The sequence below is a fragment of the Bos indicus genome, chromosome 15 (genome assembly GCF_029378745.1).
Source record: "Bos indicus isolate NIAB-ARS_2022 breed Sahiwal x Tharparkar chromosome 15, NIAB-ARS_B.indTharparkar_mat_pri_1.0, whole genome shotgun sequence".
Taxonomy (NCBI): domain Eukaryota; kingdom Metazoa; phylum Chordata; class Mammalia; order Artiodactyla; family Bovidae; genus Bos; species Bos indicus.
This window is the reverse complement of record NC_091774.1, coordinates 64,857,962-64,875,077: the sequence shown is the minus strand read 5'-3', so window position 1 is coordinate 64,875,077 and position 17,116 is coordinate 64,857,962. Positions and strand designations below refer to the sequence as shown.

The 17,116-nt window shown below is 35.5% G+C and overlaps 1 protein-coding gene across 1 annotated transcript in view; it reads left to right on the top strand.

The window, feature by feature from the left end:
* The window catches only part of FBXO3 (F-box protein 3), a 33,503-nt gene extending 18,011 nt beyond the window's left edge, over nucleotides 1-15,492 (top strand). Inside the window, exons 5-11 of the mRNA XM_019975337.2 lie at nucleotides 886-1,090; nucleotides 2,238-2,283; nucleotides 5,321-5,405; nucleotides 6,208-6,330; nucleotides 7,778-7,893; nucleotides 9,084-9,274; nucleotides 14,290-15,492. Of these exons, the coding sequence (XP_019830896.1) occupies nucleotides 886-1,090; nucleotides 2,238-2,283; nucleotides 5,321-5,405; nucleotides 6,208-6,330; nucleotides 7,778-7,893; nucleotides 9,084-9,274; nucleotides 14,290-14,460 (937 nt within the window). The 3' untranslated portion in view covers nucleotides 14,461-15,492. The remainder of the gene's footprint in view (nucleotides 1-885; nucleotides 1,091-2,237; nucleotides 2,284-5,320; nucleotides 5,406-6,207; nucleotides 6,331-7,777; nucleotides 7,894-9,083; nucleotides 9,275-14,289) is intronic.
* The last annotated feature ends 1,624 nt before the right edge of the window (nucleotides 15,493-17,116 follow it).

Genomic DNA, 17,116 nt, shown 5'->3' with positions numbered 1-17,116 from the left:
TAGGAATTTAGGGAGAATTTTGCATTGTTCTTGTTAGAATTTGATATCTCTATGTGTGTGAAACATCATGAGACTCTTTTACCATTTTAGATCAGAGTTGAGTGAGTACAGGCAATCTAGAAGGTGATCAATCATACTGAGGTTACTGAGGTTCAGATGTCAAATACTGGGCAGTTAGAACTAGATAAGCCTAAATCACTGGTTTTTGGTTTTATTTTTCTACTGTTGTTTTCCTGTCATGCTGCAACTTGACAAAAAGGAAAAATTGTCATATTTCAAGAACAAACAGGAGAGAACTGTACTAAAGGAGTTGCTCAGACTTGACATGACAAACAGGTCATGAGTTCAACGCAGGGATTTTTATCTGTCCACAGCTCAGTGAGACTTAGGATGAGACTCTTGCAAAGACTGAAACCTGTGTTGTTCTCGTTTGTCTACCATGAGATGAGTTTAGACACCAGACATCCCAAGTTTTTGAAAATTTGAACAGGGTTTAAGCTGATCTCCATTTATTCTGCCGGGTAGGATAGAGTAAGCTAAAGGTTGTATCAAGATAAAAGTATCAGAGAGAATATACTCCTTTAAACATAAAATTAGTCATATATATATATAGCAAAATGCTGGCAAATTATGGCAAGATAGGTTTTTGAAAGCAATAAAACTATTTTTCTTTTTAAAAGGTTTACATTTAGACATTTAGGCTTTTAATTTAAATCATAATCTTTCCACTCAAGAGTTTGAATTTAAGATATATAGAAATTGTAGTGTTTCATGTACTTCTGCTTTTGAATTGACATGGTAATCAGTTTTCATAAAGTTGTCAGTGTGAAATTAGTACTTATCAAAAGGTTGCAGTTGACTAAATTTTTGAGTTTGTGTTCTCAGGTTGTTGGGAAGCATGGCGCTGTCTAATCACTACCGTTCTGAGGATTTGTTAGATGTCGACACGGCTGCTGGAGGCTTCCAGCAGAGACAGGGACTGAAATCCTGTCTCCCTTTAACTTTCTGCATACACACTGGTCTGAGTCAGTACATAGCGGTGGAAGCTGCGGAGGGCCGAAACAAAAATGAAGTCTTCTACCAATGTCCAGTAAGTGGGAAGTGTGTTGAAAGGTGGCTTTCAGATGTGTCATGATAAAATGTGCATTAGGAATTTTCAAGACTGTGGAATGAGTATAGAGCATTATGCAATTTGGTTATAGATCTATCTAACTAGAGGGCTAATATTCTGATTTAATGGCATAAAATACTAAAAGAAAATTTCACCAGTGGACAAACAGTGCAAACGATTGTACGTACAGAGGGGAAGCTGTGATTTGTATTGAGGCATTTTAAGTTTGAGAAAAACTAATGAGCTGCTTGCTGAGGTGATTAATTGTAATATCAATTTCTAACTTTAAAAATCTAACATTTGCACATCATTTGATTCAAGTTCTGAGTGCAGTGGAAACTTCCTAAACTCTTTCTTCAGCATGTATTTGGGTTAGTGAAAAATATAGATCCTTTTCAGGAAGTTTTTGTTAAGATTTTTGTGTACGCACAGAATATCATGTTATTTGGTCGCATTCTTATTTCTTCAGTTCTCAGTCATTCCTCAGTTACAGACCTGCTGCTTTTGTTTTTGTCTGGATGTGAACTTTTAACTTAAAAGAGGAATTTAAAATAGAAAATATTTTTCTTAGTTATCTGAGACATGTGACTCTATATAACATTTAAATTATTTAAAGAACTTTCATTGCTTTTAATTTTTTTCTAAGCATTTGCATATCTTTATGTCATTTTTGACTTGATAGTTCTGTAAGGTTGTAGGATAATGACTTGGCCTCTTATTTCCTGAGAGAAGCGATTAATCTAGAATTGTTCAGGTCCATTGACTGAATCCAAAGCCCTGTCTTCTAGGTCCATAGGTCATAGTATCATCTCATAGTTTTAACATCCTAATTGTTCTCTTAAAGGATCATTTTTTTTTAGTTCATTTGAACACTGAGAGCAGTGTATAAGCATTTTAACTGTTTTTGAGAAGTGCTTGGCGTTCTTCTAAGGGCTTGATAGGAAGAGCCTAAATACAGAAACCATAAAACCAGAAACTGAAAAGTATGAGGACTGTCTAAGTATTGTTCAGAGCACTTAAGTTATTGTTGTCTGTTTTGCCTTGTCCCCAGGGAAGGATACAGTGAATAATAATAAATTAAATAAAATGTACCGTATTCAATTATAATATTCTTTTTCTCACCTAGGACCAAATGGCTCGGAATCCAGCTGCTATTGACATGTTTATCATAGGTAAAACAAAAGTCTTCTTTTCTCCCTTTTTCCTTCTGGTCAGAAACATTAAGTTAGTAAAAACTTGTCTGCTACTTGATCAGCTAGCAATTTTATATTTGTATTTCTTAGAGCTTGTTGGTTCATAAAGTACTATAACTATGTTTCTTTAGAATAACCCTTATACTTCATTTGACTTGGGTTTCTACTTGGAAAAAAGCCATGCCCTATACATCCTCGTTCTCTCAGGATTCTTCTGTAGAACAGTGAAATATATGGAATAGCTAGAAATGTGTATATAGTTCCCTTATACACACATGCATTTCCGGTCGATCATATTAATACATAATTAGAGAGATATGAAATAACTATACTTGTTCTCTTCTAGTGCCAGTGCTGTAGTAAAGTACTGATAAGTCACACCAGAGACCTCAAACCAGCAGTCTTCAGAGACCAGTATAAACTGGGCCTTATAAACTGCTTGGCACACCTGATTTTTCTTGGTCTTAAAAGGGTATTTCTCATAGGATTTTTTTTTTAAACTTTTTATTAAAACCAATTAACAATGTTATGATAGTTACAGGTGAACAGTGAAGGGACTCAGTAATACATATACATCTCATAGGATTTTGAGAACAATTCAGTCTGTATACAAGAGCATCTCACCCCTTTGTTGTTCATTCATTCTTGTTTTGCTTAGATTTTGCTCAAGTAAGACAAGCGTCCCAACTATCTATCCTGCTTTTTAGAGGTATTTCTGGCACATATTAAACATCCTCATGTGTTAATAGTGAAGGGGCCTTCCAGACTAAGTCATCTATAATTGTATCTCCTAATTGGAATCTTGAGCAGAGTATAAGTTTCTGTGAGGTCAGACTATGGCATATTCTAGGTTTGTATGTTCAAGTTATGGCATGTTCTAGATTTAATAAATAACCTGTACAGCCACTATGGAGAACAGTGTGGAGATTCCTTAAAAAACTGGGAATAGAACTGCCATACGACCCTGTAATCCCAGTGCTGGGCATATACCCCAAGGAAACCAGAATTGAAAGAGACGTGTACTCCAGTGTTCATTGCAGGACTATTTACGATAGCTAGGACACGGAAGCAACCTAGATGCCCATCAGCAGATAAATGGATAAGGAAGTTGTGGTACATATACACAATGGAATATTGCTCAGCTATAAAAAGGAACGCATTTGAGTCAGTTCTAATGAGGTGAAATAACCTGGAGCCTATTATACAAAGTGAAGTAAGTCAGAAAGAGAAAGACAAGTACTGGATATTAATGCATATATATGGAGTTTAGAAACTGAGTACCAACGATCCTACATGCAGGGCAGCAAAGGAAACATAGATGTAAAGAACAGACTTTTGGACTCAATGTGAGAGGGCAACGGTGGGGTGATTTAAGAGAATAGCATTGAAACATGTACATTACCATGTGTAAAATAGATGACCAGTGCAAGTTTGATGCATGAAGCAGGGCACCCAAAGCTGGTGCTCTGGGACAACCCAGAGGGATTAGGTGGGGAGGGAGGTGGGAGAGAGGTTCAGGATGGGGGGGACACACGTATGCCTGTGGCCGATTCATGTTGATGTATGGCAAAAGCTATCACAATATTGTAAAATAATTATTCTCCAATTAAAATAAATAAATTAATTTTTTTTAGCAAAAGAAAAACACAGGGCCAGAGTGAGCCATTAATAGACATTGGGAAAAGAGAAAACTGGGTTGGATGGCATCACTGAGTCAGTGGACATGAGTTTGAGCAAACTCTGGGAGATGGTGAAGGACAGGGAAGCCTGGTGTGCTGCGGTCCATGGGGTCACAGAGTTGGACACTGCTTAGTGACTGAACAACAACAATTGCAGTTTACCTGCTCTCAACTGATACCTTTAAATTTTTAAAGCTGTATACTATCAGACTCAAGCTTAAATTGTATCTTCGATCATTCCCTAAGTAGAATTGTAAGTAAATACAGACTGTAAATTCAGCATCAGACTTTCAATGTGGTAGGTTAATAGAAACCATATTATGAAGAAATTCACTGAACAACATTGAATCGGGGACTAATTAATATATTCTAGGCACTGAGATGTATTAACAGTAAATGGTAGGGGTCTGAGAAAGTTATTATGTTGTATTACCTAGATGAGGCAACATAATTCACGCGAATACTTGCTATTGCTCTAATCACTAGGTCACAGATATATGGTCTGGACTAGACTATTCCAGTCCTGCGTCTCTGCTTCAAGTTGGCCACTGAGAATATGGAGGACATTCGAATCTGTAGTAGCACAGCTGGGCTGTGTGTGTTAGTCGCTCAGTCGTGTCTGACTCCTTGTGACCCCATGGACTGTAGCCCGCCAGGCTCCTCTGTCCATGGAATTTTGCAGGCAAGAATACTGGAGTGGGTGGCCATTCCCTTCTCCAGCGGATCTTACCAACCCAGGGATCAAATCTGGGTCTCCTACATTGCAGGCGGATTCTTTACCGTCTGAGCCACCAGGGAAACTGCTTTGGGATTATCCTGATGCCCAGAACTCCACAGTGCTGTACCCCTATTAAATGTCCAGACTGAGACTGGCTTCTACCAGAATTTTGTGCGTGAATCAGAATTTGCCTAGTAGACCAGCGATATACCTTGTTCATCTGAGGATAGCTGCTGATATCTTTTTCTGTAGTTTCTTCCTAGACATGGCTATATCTCCTTTGTTCTGTATGTTCTAGGATTTATAGACAGAAGGCTTTTCATTCTTGTACCAGAACCAATTAAAATTTAAAAGTTAACTGTTTAGTTTTTAAGTGTTAAAAAGTAGTTTAAAGGAAGTTGGAGGATTCCCTAGCAAGGTAGTTAGGGAATATGATTGCTAGAATTGAGGATAGAAATTTACCTAGGATTTGTAGATGACATCTATAAATGTTTCCAGTTTTGATATCACTAGATAGCACTATGAAGCATAGAGAAATTACAGTTTTTTCCTAGTTTCCTGTGTAGGTTTTAAACCTATTTGTCCTTTTCTCTTTTCTTGCCCCCTTCCTTGTTTATAGGTGCTACTTTTACTGACTGGTTTACTTCTTATGTCAACAGTGTTGTATCAGGTGGCTTCCCTATCATCAGAGACCAAATTTTCAGGTATTTCACTCAGATCTTTTTGGTTTGGAATGATTATAAATCAGAAAAAAACATTAGTTACACATCATGAGATGTTTCCCAGGAAGGTTAATAACAGAACCTCTCATCTTGAATCTTATTATCTTATTCTCATTTTAAAGCCAAAACATCCAAACAGTTCAACGACCAGTATTTTTTTCATCTTGAAGAATCAAGAGGAAAAACTGATTTTGCTTTAGGGGCTATGGCTTTATAGTAGTTATATGTTGGGGGGTGGGCAGGAGAGCTATTACCAATTAATAAATATATTGTGACTAGCAAGGCAGTAACAGTTGACTCCTGGAAAATGTTATTTATTTTCTCTGTAACATTTCACGTATTATAAATGGTATTAGAGGTAATCTTGGTTCACAGTGGCCTGGTTGGCAGAAATGATAGATTAATTATACATTAGAGGCCTCTAGAATAACATACTAACACACTTTTATTGTCAGAGACACCATTTAAAGGGCATAGCTGGGTTTTCAGATGTTCCAAGTTTCCTTAGCTCTAAAAACTGAAATAAACTGTTTTTAGTTTTCCAGGTTAGTTACTAATCCATTATTTGAACCACTGATCATTGAACATTGACTGCTATCATTACTGATGCAGAGTCTTCAAAATTTTCTAATTTGTTTGTTTTTTAAGTTTAATAAGGTCCCAAATATTTACATTTTTTATCCTAAGGTAAAATATAAACTATTATGCATTGTATCTTTAAAACATATCTTGCAGAATTGAGGTTTGTTGATTTTAAAATGTTTAATTTTTTAAAATTACCTAGATATGTTCATGATCCAGAGTGTGTAGCAACGACTGGGGATATTACAGTTTCAGTTTCCACATCATTTCTGCCAGAACTTAGCTCTGTACATCCACCCCATTATTTCTTCACATACCGAATCAGGTGAGAATTTTAAATGGGGATGCTTTTTAAAATTGTGGGATATAGCTCATGGATGTGTTATTATCGCCCTATTTGATATGATATAAAAAACACATTTTGAAAAGCAGCTTCTTGCTAAAGTGTGGGGGTAAGTGGATAGCAAAAAAATTTTCTACAATGTAGTGTTCATAAAGTACCTTGAGTTTATATTAACCTAACTTTAAGTTGTTTCTTCAATATAAGTATCGTGCCCAGTACTTTGAGAGGTGGACCGCTAAGTTGGAATCATCATGAAAGTTCAGTATTAGAGTTAGGATGCATTCTAAAAGCTATGAATAATTTCCCTGGTGGTCCAGTGATTAAGACTCTGTGCTCTCAATGCACTGGATACAGGTTTGATCCCTGGTCAGGGAACTAAGATCCCACATGCTGCACAGTGTGGCCAAAAAAAAAGCTATGAAATTGCTCAACATAAAACTATGCATTTAAGTTTTAACTTGCTTGTCTATAGTTAGTTAAAAGTGTAATAAGTATTATTTGAATACAGCCTCTATAATTAGACATAGTGCTGAGCAAGCCCTGGATTTGGTTGAATAAAAAGCATATTAAATTCACTTTAATTAGTACTCTGTACTAATTAATGAGGTAAAGATAACTCATTACCTTAAGATATTAAGATATATTTTTTGTTTTTAGATGTATTTTTAAATACTTTATGATGTATATATTTTTACAATGCCTGTATATACATATGTATACATACTGGAAATAATGGTAACGTATACTTAACCAGGAAGCATTCTAGGATTTTGGTTTTGTATCCAGCTGTGATGTCTAGTTACATATATTCAGTTGAGTTTGTTTTAATTGTTTAATTTACATTTGCCTAGGATTGAGATATGCTTAAAATAATAACACCTATACATGCTTATAGGGTATTCTAAATGAAAATGAGTCAGCAGATTCTCAGAAAAAAGAGGGAAATAACAGTATTGGAAAACAGAGTCAAGGGACAATCCTCGTAACTGAACAGTAGATGCACGAAATAGTGATATTTTGCTCTGAGCTTTCTAGAAGCTAATGGAGAAAAGGGAAATGGGCTGCATAGCCTTGTAGTGAAAAAAAGACTCCATTTTTTTACAGCAGTTTTTCATGGCACTATATTCTAGAATGTGTTTCCCACATTGGTCATTTGAACATAAGATTGTTGGCACCACTGTGTTTGTAAATTTTTGTGTTGCCCTTTCTATTGTTATTCCTAACTGACAGTCAAGTGTGTAAACTGAAGGAAAGCATTTCTGTGGGTGGAGTCCAGCCAGTATCTTTGAGAGCTTACAGGAATAGATGATTTTCACAGACTTTGGGTTGGGTTTCTTAATTTACTTTAGAAATCTCTTTCACCATCTTAGCTCAAATACTATAGCTCTTAAACAGAAGAAACCAATGTGTCTCACCCCTTTTTCTCCAGGATTGAAATGTCAAAAGACGCCCTTCCTGAAAAGGCTTGTCAGTTAGACAGTCGTTACTGGAGAATAACAAATGCTAAAGGTGATGTGGAAGAAGTTCAAGGACCTGGAGTAGTTGGTATGTAACCCAAGATTTGAGTTTAAACATCAGTTGCTTCTGAGACATTTTGGAGAATATATATGTGATACATATAATTGCTTGGTAAATACATGATGTAGTAGTGGATAAGACGGCATCTTTTTAATGGCTGTATTTCAGTGTGAAAGATACCATAGATTCTGGATTCTTCTCCTAACTATAATACAATAAATATAATGTATAAAGGTCATTATTTCATCAGTTTAGTACCTTAAACATGAACTTTTCTAAAAGGATAGCGAACTCAACTATTCAGGGGTTGAATTTCCATTCTGTGCATCACATGGGTTTCTTGCTTTCACTTCTTATTTGTTTTAGCTGGAAAATTATTCATTATCATATTCTATAGGCTTACAAGGTACGGACAGAAAAAGAAAATAAATTTCATACTGCTCATCTTTTTGAATTTCAGGGGAAATGTTAAAATTAATAGCAGATTTTATTGTCAAACATCTCTAGCCTCTGATTACAGTTGACATTTGGCTTGTTTCTGAGCCCTCAGATTCTTCAGTCTTTTGTTGTACTTCAGGAAAATATTATTACTTAAGCAATGCAGTTCAGTTACTGGTCCTAAGCATATGTAGGATTCAGTTTAAATTTGTTTTACTTAATTGCCACAAGTAGAGTCAAAGTCTACCTCTCTTTTTAAGGAATGACTAAGGGTCTAGTGCTAAAGAACTTTATTAAAGTTGTAATTCTTTTTCAGGCATTTTTTCTGTTGGGTAAGACCTCTCTCCCTTGTGACTGCACTTTGGGCTAAATGCTGAAGACCCATCTTCAGGGTTTTATGTTTTAGTCTCTTGCTACTTTTGAACATTTAAATTATCGTTATCTTTGTTTGAATTAGAGTCTGTGACAGTTTTTATTACCCGTGTCTTAAAGAGTGTGTCTTCAATGCCTCTCCTTTTTTGGTTTTTATTCTGATACTAGATATCATTACCCACCCCCCCACCCCCTGCCAGGCATATACACTGTAAGGAATTCAGAGGCTACAAAAAAATGTCAAAATACTCATAATCCCATCACTGTTACCATTTTGTTACATTTCCCTTAAAAATTGTTTCTAATTATGCATTTACTTTAATACAGTTTAAAGAGGACATGTTTTATTTGCTATAATGAAGAATTAAATTTTATACTTTGATTTATTGTTGCTGTTTTCTTTGCAGGTGAATTTCCAATCATCAGCCCAGGCCGGGTATATGAATATACAAGTTGTACCACATTCTCTACAACATCAGGCTATATGGAAGGATATTATACTTTCCATTTTCTTTACTTTAAAGACAAGATCTTTAATGTCGCCATTCCCCGATTCCATATGGCATGTCCGACATTCAGGGTGTCTATAGCTCGATTGGTAGGTTAAAATTTCCTCTGGTGCTGATTTACATGACTTTGTAGAATGAATTCCACAGGAGGTCTTACAAATAGTTTGTAAATGGTATTTCAGAGAACCCTAGCGATTTTGAGGGAGATATCTTTGGGGGGATGGGGGGATATGTGAATACATTGGGTGGGAGTAGACAGTAAGTAAACTAGGCTCCATATTCTTTAATCAGAGTAACTCTACTGTTATCTTTTTGTTGTTTTTGTTTGTTTTAGAGAAACTGTTTTTTAGAGCAGTTTCAGATTCATAGCAAAATTGAGCAGAAGGTACAGAGATTTCCCATGCTTCACATGCATAGACAAGCCCATTATCAGTATCTCCCACCAGAATAGTACCTTTGTTACAATTGACGAACCTACCTTGACACACCATTATCGCCCAAAGTCCATAGTTTACATTAGGGTTTACTCTTGGTATTGCATATTCTGTGAGTTTGAATGAATGTATAATGACCTGTATCCTCCAGATAAAGTAGTTACTGGTTGTAAAGGTTCAATGTCTTTTCCAGTTTCTAAAAACAGTTTTGTTGCCTAATGAGAATCACTACACTGGACCAGTTATAGTTGCCTTTATTTCGTGAAGACTGGGGAAACAATTTCTTACTGTGTTTTTGCTAAAATTCCCAATTTTAAAAAATAATACAAATATCCTATAAAATCATTACAAATAAGATTTAATGGGTAGACTTGTACATTTAGTAGTCTCTCTTTGGGATAATTTCCTAACTCAACTAGTCCTATTTTTAAAATCTGATTTCTAGGGTTATGACAGGTATAGCAGTAACCCCAGTCTTACTAGCTATAAAATGATTAAATTTATCATGCTCCAGTAATACAATAGGAATACCATATGAATTGCATATCCAGAATGTAATCAAATCATAGATGTCAGGTATTGAAAAAACAACTCTCTAGCTCCTCGGGTGACCCTGAAGGGTGGGTCCAAATAAGTCTGGGAAGATAGACATGATGTTAACATGACTTAGATACATTCCCAACTCCAGTTTGGAAAGAAAAGGATGTGATGAGACTCTGCCACTAATACTTGTGGTATTTCTGGTGAAAAGAATCTGCAGTCTTAGCTTTGGAAATGAAGTTTAGCTTCCCTCCCAATGTGTATTTCCAACACTGTGAATTTGCTACTTCCTATTAACAGTCTTCCATTTTTGAGTAGCACCATTTCTGTATGAGACTGTTATCATCCTTAAATGTTTGATACAATTTATCAGTGAAGTCATCTAGGGCTAGAGTTCTCTTTGTGGGGACATTTTGAAATATGAATTTTATTTCTTTAATATTCATATTTTCTGTTCCTTATTTCACTTTTGGTAATTTGTGTCTTTCAAGGAATTTGTGCATTTGGTCTAAATATTGGATTTATTTCTATAAAGTTATTTGCAGTATTCCCTTGATAGCCTATAAAACCTGTAGTTACACATAGTGTTTTGTTCTTGATATTGGTAGTTTGCATCTTCTCTTTTGTTCATCACCTTAGCTTAGGGGGTTATCACTTTTATTGATCATTTAAAGGAACAATTTTTGGTTTCACTGTTTTTCTCTATTTGCTCATTTTCTATTTCATTGATTTTTGGAGTTATCTTTATTTCTCTCCCACTTACTTTAGGTTTAATTTGCTATTCTTTTTTTTTTTTAACTTCTTAAAGTAGAAGTTTAGATGATTGATTTTAGACCTTCTAAGCACTGTTTTAGCTGCATTTCACAAATTTTGATTTGTTTTTTTTATTAACATTTAATTCAAAATAATTTCAGATTTCCCTTGTAATTTAATTTTGATCTGTGTATTTTTCTAGAAATGTATTGATTTCCAAATATTTGAAGCTTTTCTAGTTACCTTTTGGTTATTGATTTCTAGTTTTGTTATGGTTAGAAAACTTGCTGTGTATAATTTCAATTTTTTAAAATGTTATAGCCTAGCATTATGGTCTGTCTTGGTAAATGATCCTTGTATATTTGAAAAGAATATGTATTCTGATATTTGGGGAATATTATTCTATAAATGGCAAGACAAATTGATTGTTTTTCAAGTCTTCTTTATATTGACTGATCTTTTTTGTGTATGTGTTTGTTCTCTGAGAGATGATTGTTGTAATCTCCAACTGTAATGATAGTTTTGTCTATTTTTTTAATTCTGAATTTTTATTCTTTTAAATTTGTTTCATGTATTTTAATTATATGCAAATATGTTTAGGATTGTTATATGTTTTTAATGAAGTACTTTTTTTATTGTTCTAAAACCTCTATCTGTGACAATATTCCTTGCCCTGAAGTCGCTATAGATTCCTGACCTAAAGTGTAAAGTGTTGACGTTTGTTTGCGCAGGCAGTTACTATTGAGTCAGTTGATCCAGTTGAGGCTTGTTTTTTGTGTTTGTTAGGGTGGGGATAGAGTAGTCTTGACTTAAGTACAGTAGTTCTCAGACTTTCCAGTCTCATGATCCTCCTAAGCTCTTACAAGTTATTGAGGACTCCAAAGAACTCTTGCTTACATGGGTTATACAACAGTTATCATGTTAGAAATTAAAACTGAGAAATTTTATATTTACTTACTCCTTTTAAAGTTTAAAATTTTTAAATTTATAATTTCCAATTACGGTAATAAACTCATTACATGTTCAACCTACTCTTAACTATGTTCTTACTTATTTAGAGTTTTAGTTTTCTCCCGACCACAGAGAAGCATGTAAAATCTTGATCTCCCTTGTGGAAAATGTTTTCTCTTTCTCCAGGATGAGAACTCAATAAAATTAAATGAGAATTCTGCACTTATTTCTAATCAACATGAAAGAGGCAGTGGGGATTGTATTTCTATTGTGTTGTATTTGTATTGTACTTTTCCTATTTAAAAATTAATTTTCTTGATATAGAAGTTGAGTTGTCCTTATTTGTCCCCTAACTGTGTATTATTCTTAATACTGTTTTTTGTTTTATACTTTGAATGCTGCTTTAAAGATTTTTTGGTTGGTCTTAAGTCTTTTCTTGGTCTAGGTAGTTTCTTTTTGGACACTTTAGAGGCTTCTGCTGCTTATTTATTTCCATTCTTGTCTGTGTGTTCCCTTTTCCATATACTGTTTTTGTATATACACTTTTGTCTGAGATTATCAGCAATCTTCTTCTTTAGCTGCAATTATTTTTTTAAAATAGTTTTTCTGTTCTTTTCTTAAGATAATTAATAATCATACTACCTGGATTTAATGTTTCAGAATTTCCTAAGTTTTAATCGTCTCCCCCTTTTGGAGCTTCTGCTGAATTTTAAAGTCTTTATTTCCCAGAATAAGAAAAATCGAAAGATAAAAGTAACGAAATATGTTATATTTATGTATATTTTCTCTGATTGTTGTTGTTAGTGTTATAATAAATCCTGAGTGACAATTACTCTGACAGATTCTAAAGGACATTTCCTTTCTCCCACATTCGTTACTTTGCTTGCTCAACAGATATTTATTGAGTACCTACTAGGTGCTGGGGAAAATGCAGTGAACAATACAGTGAGAATCTCTGCCTTCAGGGATGTAACGTACAGCATGGTGATTGTGGTTAATAATACTGTATTGCATATTTTGAAAGTTGCTAAGAGAGTAAATTTTAGAAGTTCTCATCACACGAAAAAAGCTCTGTAACTATGTATGGCGATGGATGTTAACTAGATGTATTGTGGTGATCTCTTTGTAATGTATACAGATACTGAATCATTATGTTGTACATCTGAAACTAATATAATGTTGTTTGTCAATTATGCTTCAATAAAAATAAAAAATAAAAGAGAAGAAAGTTGAGGAGATTAAAAAGAAATCTCTGGCTTGGAATTTACATTGTAGTTGGAAGAGACAAAGTGTAGATAATATACACTCCTCACTTACGTCAAGTAGTCATAAGTGCGCTGGAGAAAAATCAGAGTAAGGATGCTAAGAAGTGTACTGTTGGGTTGTTCTGATACAAAGATGTGTGCTGGAAGGCCTTGGTGACAAACTTTGAGTTCATGCTTGAAAGAAGAAGAGGGAAATAGGCAGATGTGTAGCCCAAGGGTGTTCCAAGCAGAACAGCAAGTATAGAGGTGCTGAAGCACTCATGTGCTTGGTGTGTCTGAAGAAGTGCACGGAGTCCAGTGTGGCTGGAGGACAGTGGATAGGGGAGAGTGGTTAGAGGCGCCATCATGGGGCCGTGGGGTGCTGCATATTGCCATGCCATGAAGGCCATGGGGGAAGGATTTCTGCTGCTATCACAGCCCGTTTCCCAGTACTTCCCACAGTAACAGCTAGGTCCTCCTTGCTGTTCAGAATTCTGTCCAGTTATAGTAGGTCCTCTTTTGAGTCTTCAGAAACGTATGAGACAGAAAACCAACAGCAGAGTAAGTCAAGACTCAACTAGAGACATTGCTTAAAAGGAATGGAAGCGTCCAGGAGACGTTTAGATACTGGATGTTCAACATCACTGCTGCCTTATTCTGTTCGTCTTCAACAAGTTAATCTAAAAGTAGAGGCTACTGAAGGGGGTTGTCTTACTAGAACTCTTGTTGACAGTACATAAAAGTTACCAGCAGAGGTCGTAACTTAGTTATATTTTTATATCCTTGTTTCTGTAAGCATGCAGGTTAATAAAGAATTGGTCCACAGTACGTTAATAAATTCAGTAAAATTTTATCTTGGTTGTTAGAAGTGGTTTGTTTGGTACCCTCTGTGAGTTACCAACCACCATGTAAAAAATAACTATTCTATTGACGAAGTACATTTACTGTGAAAACCACATTGAGCATTTTAAAACTCTAGAATCTTAATGTTAACATGTGTATCATGAACATGTATAAAAGTCTGTAAGATTCTATAAAAAAGTATAAAATTCCATGAGAAGTCTATAAAAATTCATACTTGGCATGCCCAGTTGTTTAGATTCTAGGTAAATGAGAATTTGTATTAAAAAAAAAAAAAACACTGATGGAAGTTCTTATCAAAAGATTGTCTTCTCTTTCAAGGAAATGGGTCCTGATGAATATGAAGAGATGGAAGAGGAAGAAGAGGAGGAGGAGGAGGAAGATGATGACGATTCGGCAGACATGGATGAATCTGATGACGATGAGGAAGAGAGGCAGAGGAGAGTCTTTGATGTTCCCATTCGAAGACGCCGCTGCTCTCGCCTGTTTTAGCAAGCCTCTGCTGATGGAAGCCCTGGGATGAATCTAGGCTTTTAAATGGATGTCTCGATAATGTCAATAACTAAACTGTTCTCAGCTTATATTAATAGCAGGAAGACTAGCATGAAATACTGTGCCAGGCCCTGGGTTCTGTGCGATGCTCCTTTAGGAACTGGATTGTTTGGGTTTGTTTTGTGGTTTTGAGGTAGAGGAAGAAACGGGAATCTTTTTTTCTCTTCTAGGAGTTAATGGGAGAATAGTTATCTAGCTAAGGAACAGACATTACTTTATTTAAAAATATTTTATACTTATAAAAATATGGAAACGGAAGGGAATTGGTTTGAAAGAGGATTTAAAATGAATCAGAAATACCTACACAAGGATAGAGAGGAACTATGTGACTGAATGGTTCTGTGAAAAGACGTATAAGTTATTTAGAAATGAACAGAATTTGTAATTAGGCTAATCCATTTAGTGATTGCTATATATTTTGTACCTACAGGGAACTAACTGACTAAATAGCTTGACTGCCAGTTATTTGTCCTTTCTTAGACAATCTATCCTTCAATTTAGAGTTTTCATCACAACCTTGAATTTGAAGCTATCGGTATGGCCTTGACCATAAATCTAGTCTTCAACTCTACCAACTTTGAATTTAATTTAAGGTTTTCAACACTATGACCTTTACCACACTGTTCACAGATGCTTCATTTTTGAAATGTAGTGTGTAAAAGTATGTATTGTGTTTATTAACAAGGTTCTTCACAGTGTCTCATGTAGTCTAAATTTGTAAATACTGCTTCTGTTTTGTTACTTGACTGTCTTAACTTTGTGATAAGTAACATGAATTTTATCTTAAGATCAAGTATGTTTTCCTGAAACATAAAAGTTTTTTTTTTTGTGGTAATTATATATAATTGAGAGTTTGGAAATGAAATCCTCCAAATGTCAAAACCTCACATTTTGAAAACAAATTTTGGTTCCAATCCTGTATTTTGTGTAATTGACTATTTCCCATAAATATATATATATTAATAAGCCTTTGCTCTTAAAATGAAGATAAAATCAGAACTCTTTGGCCTATATTGCCAGAGGCCCATTCAAAGTCATTTTCTGGCTCTAACCAAACCCTGTAATGTATTCTACCTTGCTTTTCCTCCAGAAACAGTTCTTTTGTAGGGAAAACTGTAGAAAGAGGGAAGTATATATAGGATTAAGAAGTTGCCATCAGAAAACTTAAAGGCAAACTTAGCCTTTCATATTGGCTAACAGGAAACATGTCAGAATGTTCTGAAGTGGAGTAAATAGTTTTTCCTACCTTTTTTTTTTTTTTAATAGAGTATTATCAGGGTGCCAAATCCTTCTGTTATGCCTATCCTTAAAAAAAAAAAAAGAAAGAAACCATTGGTTTTTTGAAAAATAAACTTTCCCAATAGAGTACTAACTAAAAGTAGTTAATGTTGGAAGTTAAAGCTGGTTCCAGGATCCCTCACCATTCTTTGCATCTTTCACTTTTCAGAATGGCCTCTTCTTTCTCTCAGTTCCCAGAGAACTCATGATGCCCCACATCTCCCTGTCACCCCATCCAATCCTTGTTCCTCGGAATGCTTAAGGCTCACTTATCCTTGGTTAGAATTCATGTTCTTTTAGTATGTTGACTGAGTTCTTCCTAAGGTGTGATTGATTAGTTGATAACCTCAACTTTTATTTCATTGGCAGAATGTGTATTCACACAGAAAAGGGATCTAAGAGTTGGTCTGACTACTTTTGGTGTAGTGAACCCCATTTCTGGCTCTGAGGTCCCTTCAGAACATCACTTATTTATCTGAAGCTTGATGTATCAGAATGAGGCAGATAGGTAAACAGTAACCAAATAGCTCAGAGTTTTTTCCTCTTGTGAAAAGTCAGAGGTAACTAGCTCATGGCTGATAAGGTGGCCCAGTCTTTTCAACATTCTGGATTGCTTCCATCTTCCTGTTCTGCCATTTGTAGCAGACTTTAAGATCACTCACGGCTTCAGTGTAGCAAGTGCAGTCATACTGTATTCCGGGAAGGATGATGAGAAAAAGGGGAAATTAAATGGAAAGTAAAAAGTCAAGCCTGGAGAGGTAAACCAGCCAGGTCTCTTAACAGGAGATGGGGCAAGAGATGCAGGTATTAACATGGGCAGCATGGAACCCTAGTATGAAGAAATTGTAATGGCCCAAGTAAGACATTCTAAATATAGATGTACAAGCTGGATTTAGAAAAGGCAGAGGAACCAGAGATCAAGTTGCCAGCATCCTTTGGATCATAGAAAAAGCAAGAGAATTCCAGAAAAACCTCTGCTTCATTGACTACGCTAAAGCCTTTGACTGTGTGGATCACAACAAACTGGAAAATTCTTCAAGTGATGGGAATACCAGACCACCTGACCTGCCTCTTAAGAAACCTGTATGCAGGTCAGGAAGCAACAGTTAGAACTGGACATGGAACAACAGACTGGTTCCAAATAGGAAAAGGAATACATCAAAGATGTATATTGTCACCCTGCTTATTTAACTTATATGCATAGTACATCATGAGAAACGCTGGGCTGGAAGAAGCCCAAGCTGGAATCAAGATTGCCGGGAGAAATACCAATAACCTCAGATATGCGGATGACACCACCCTTATGGCAGAAAGCGAA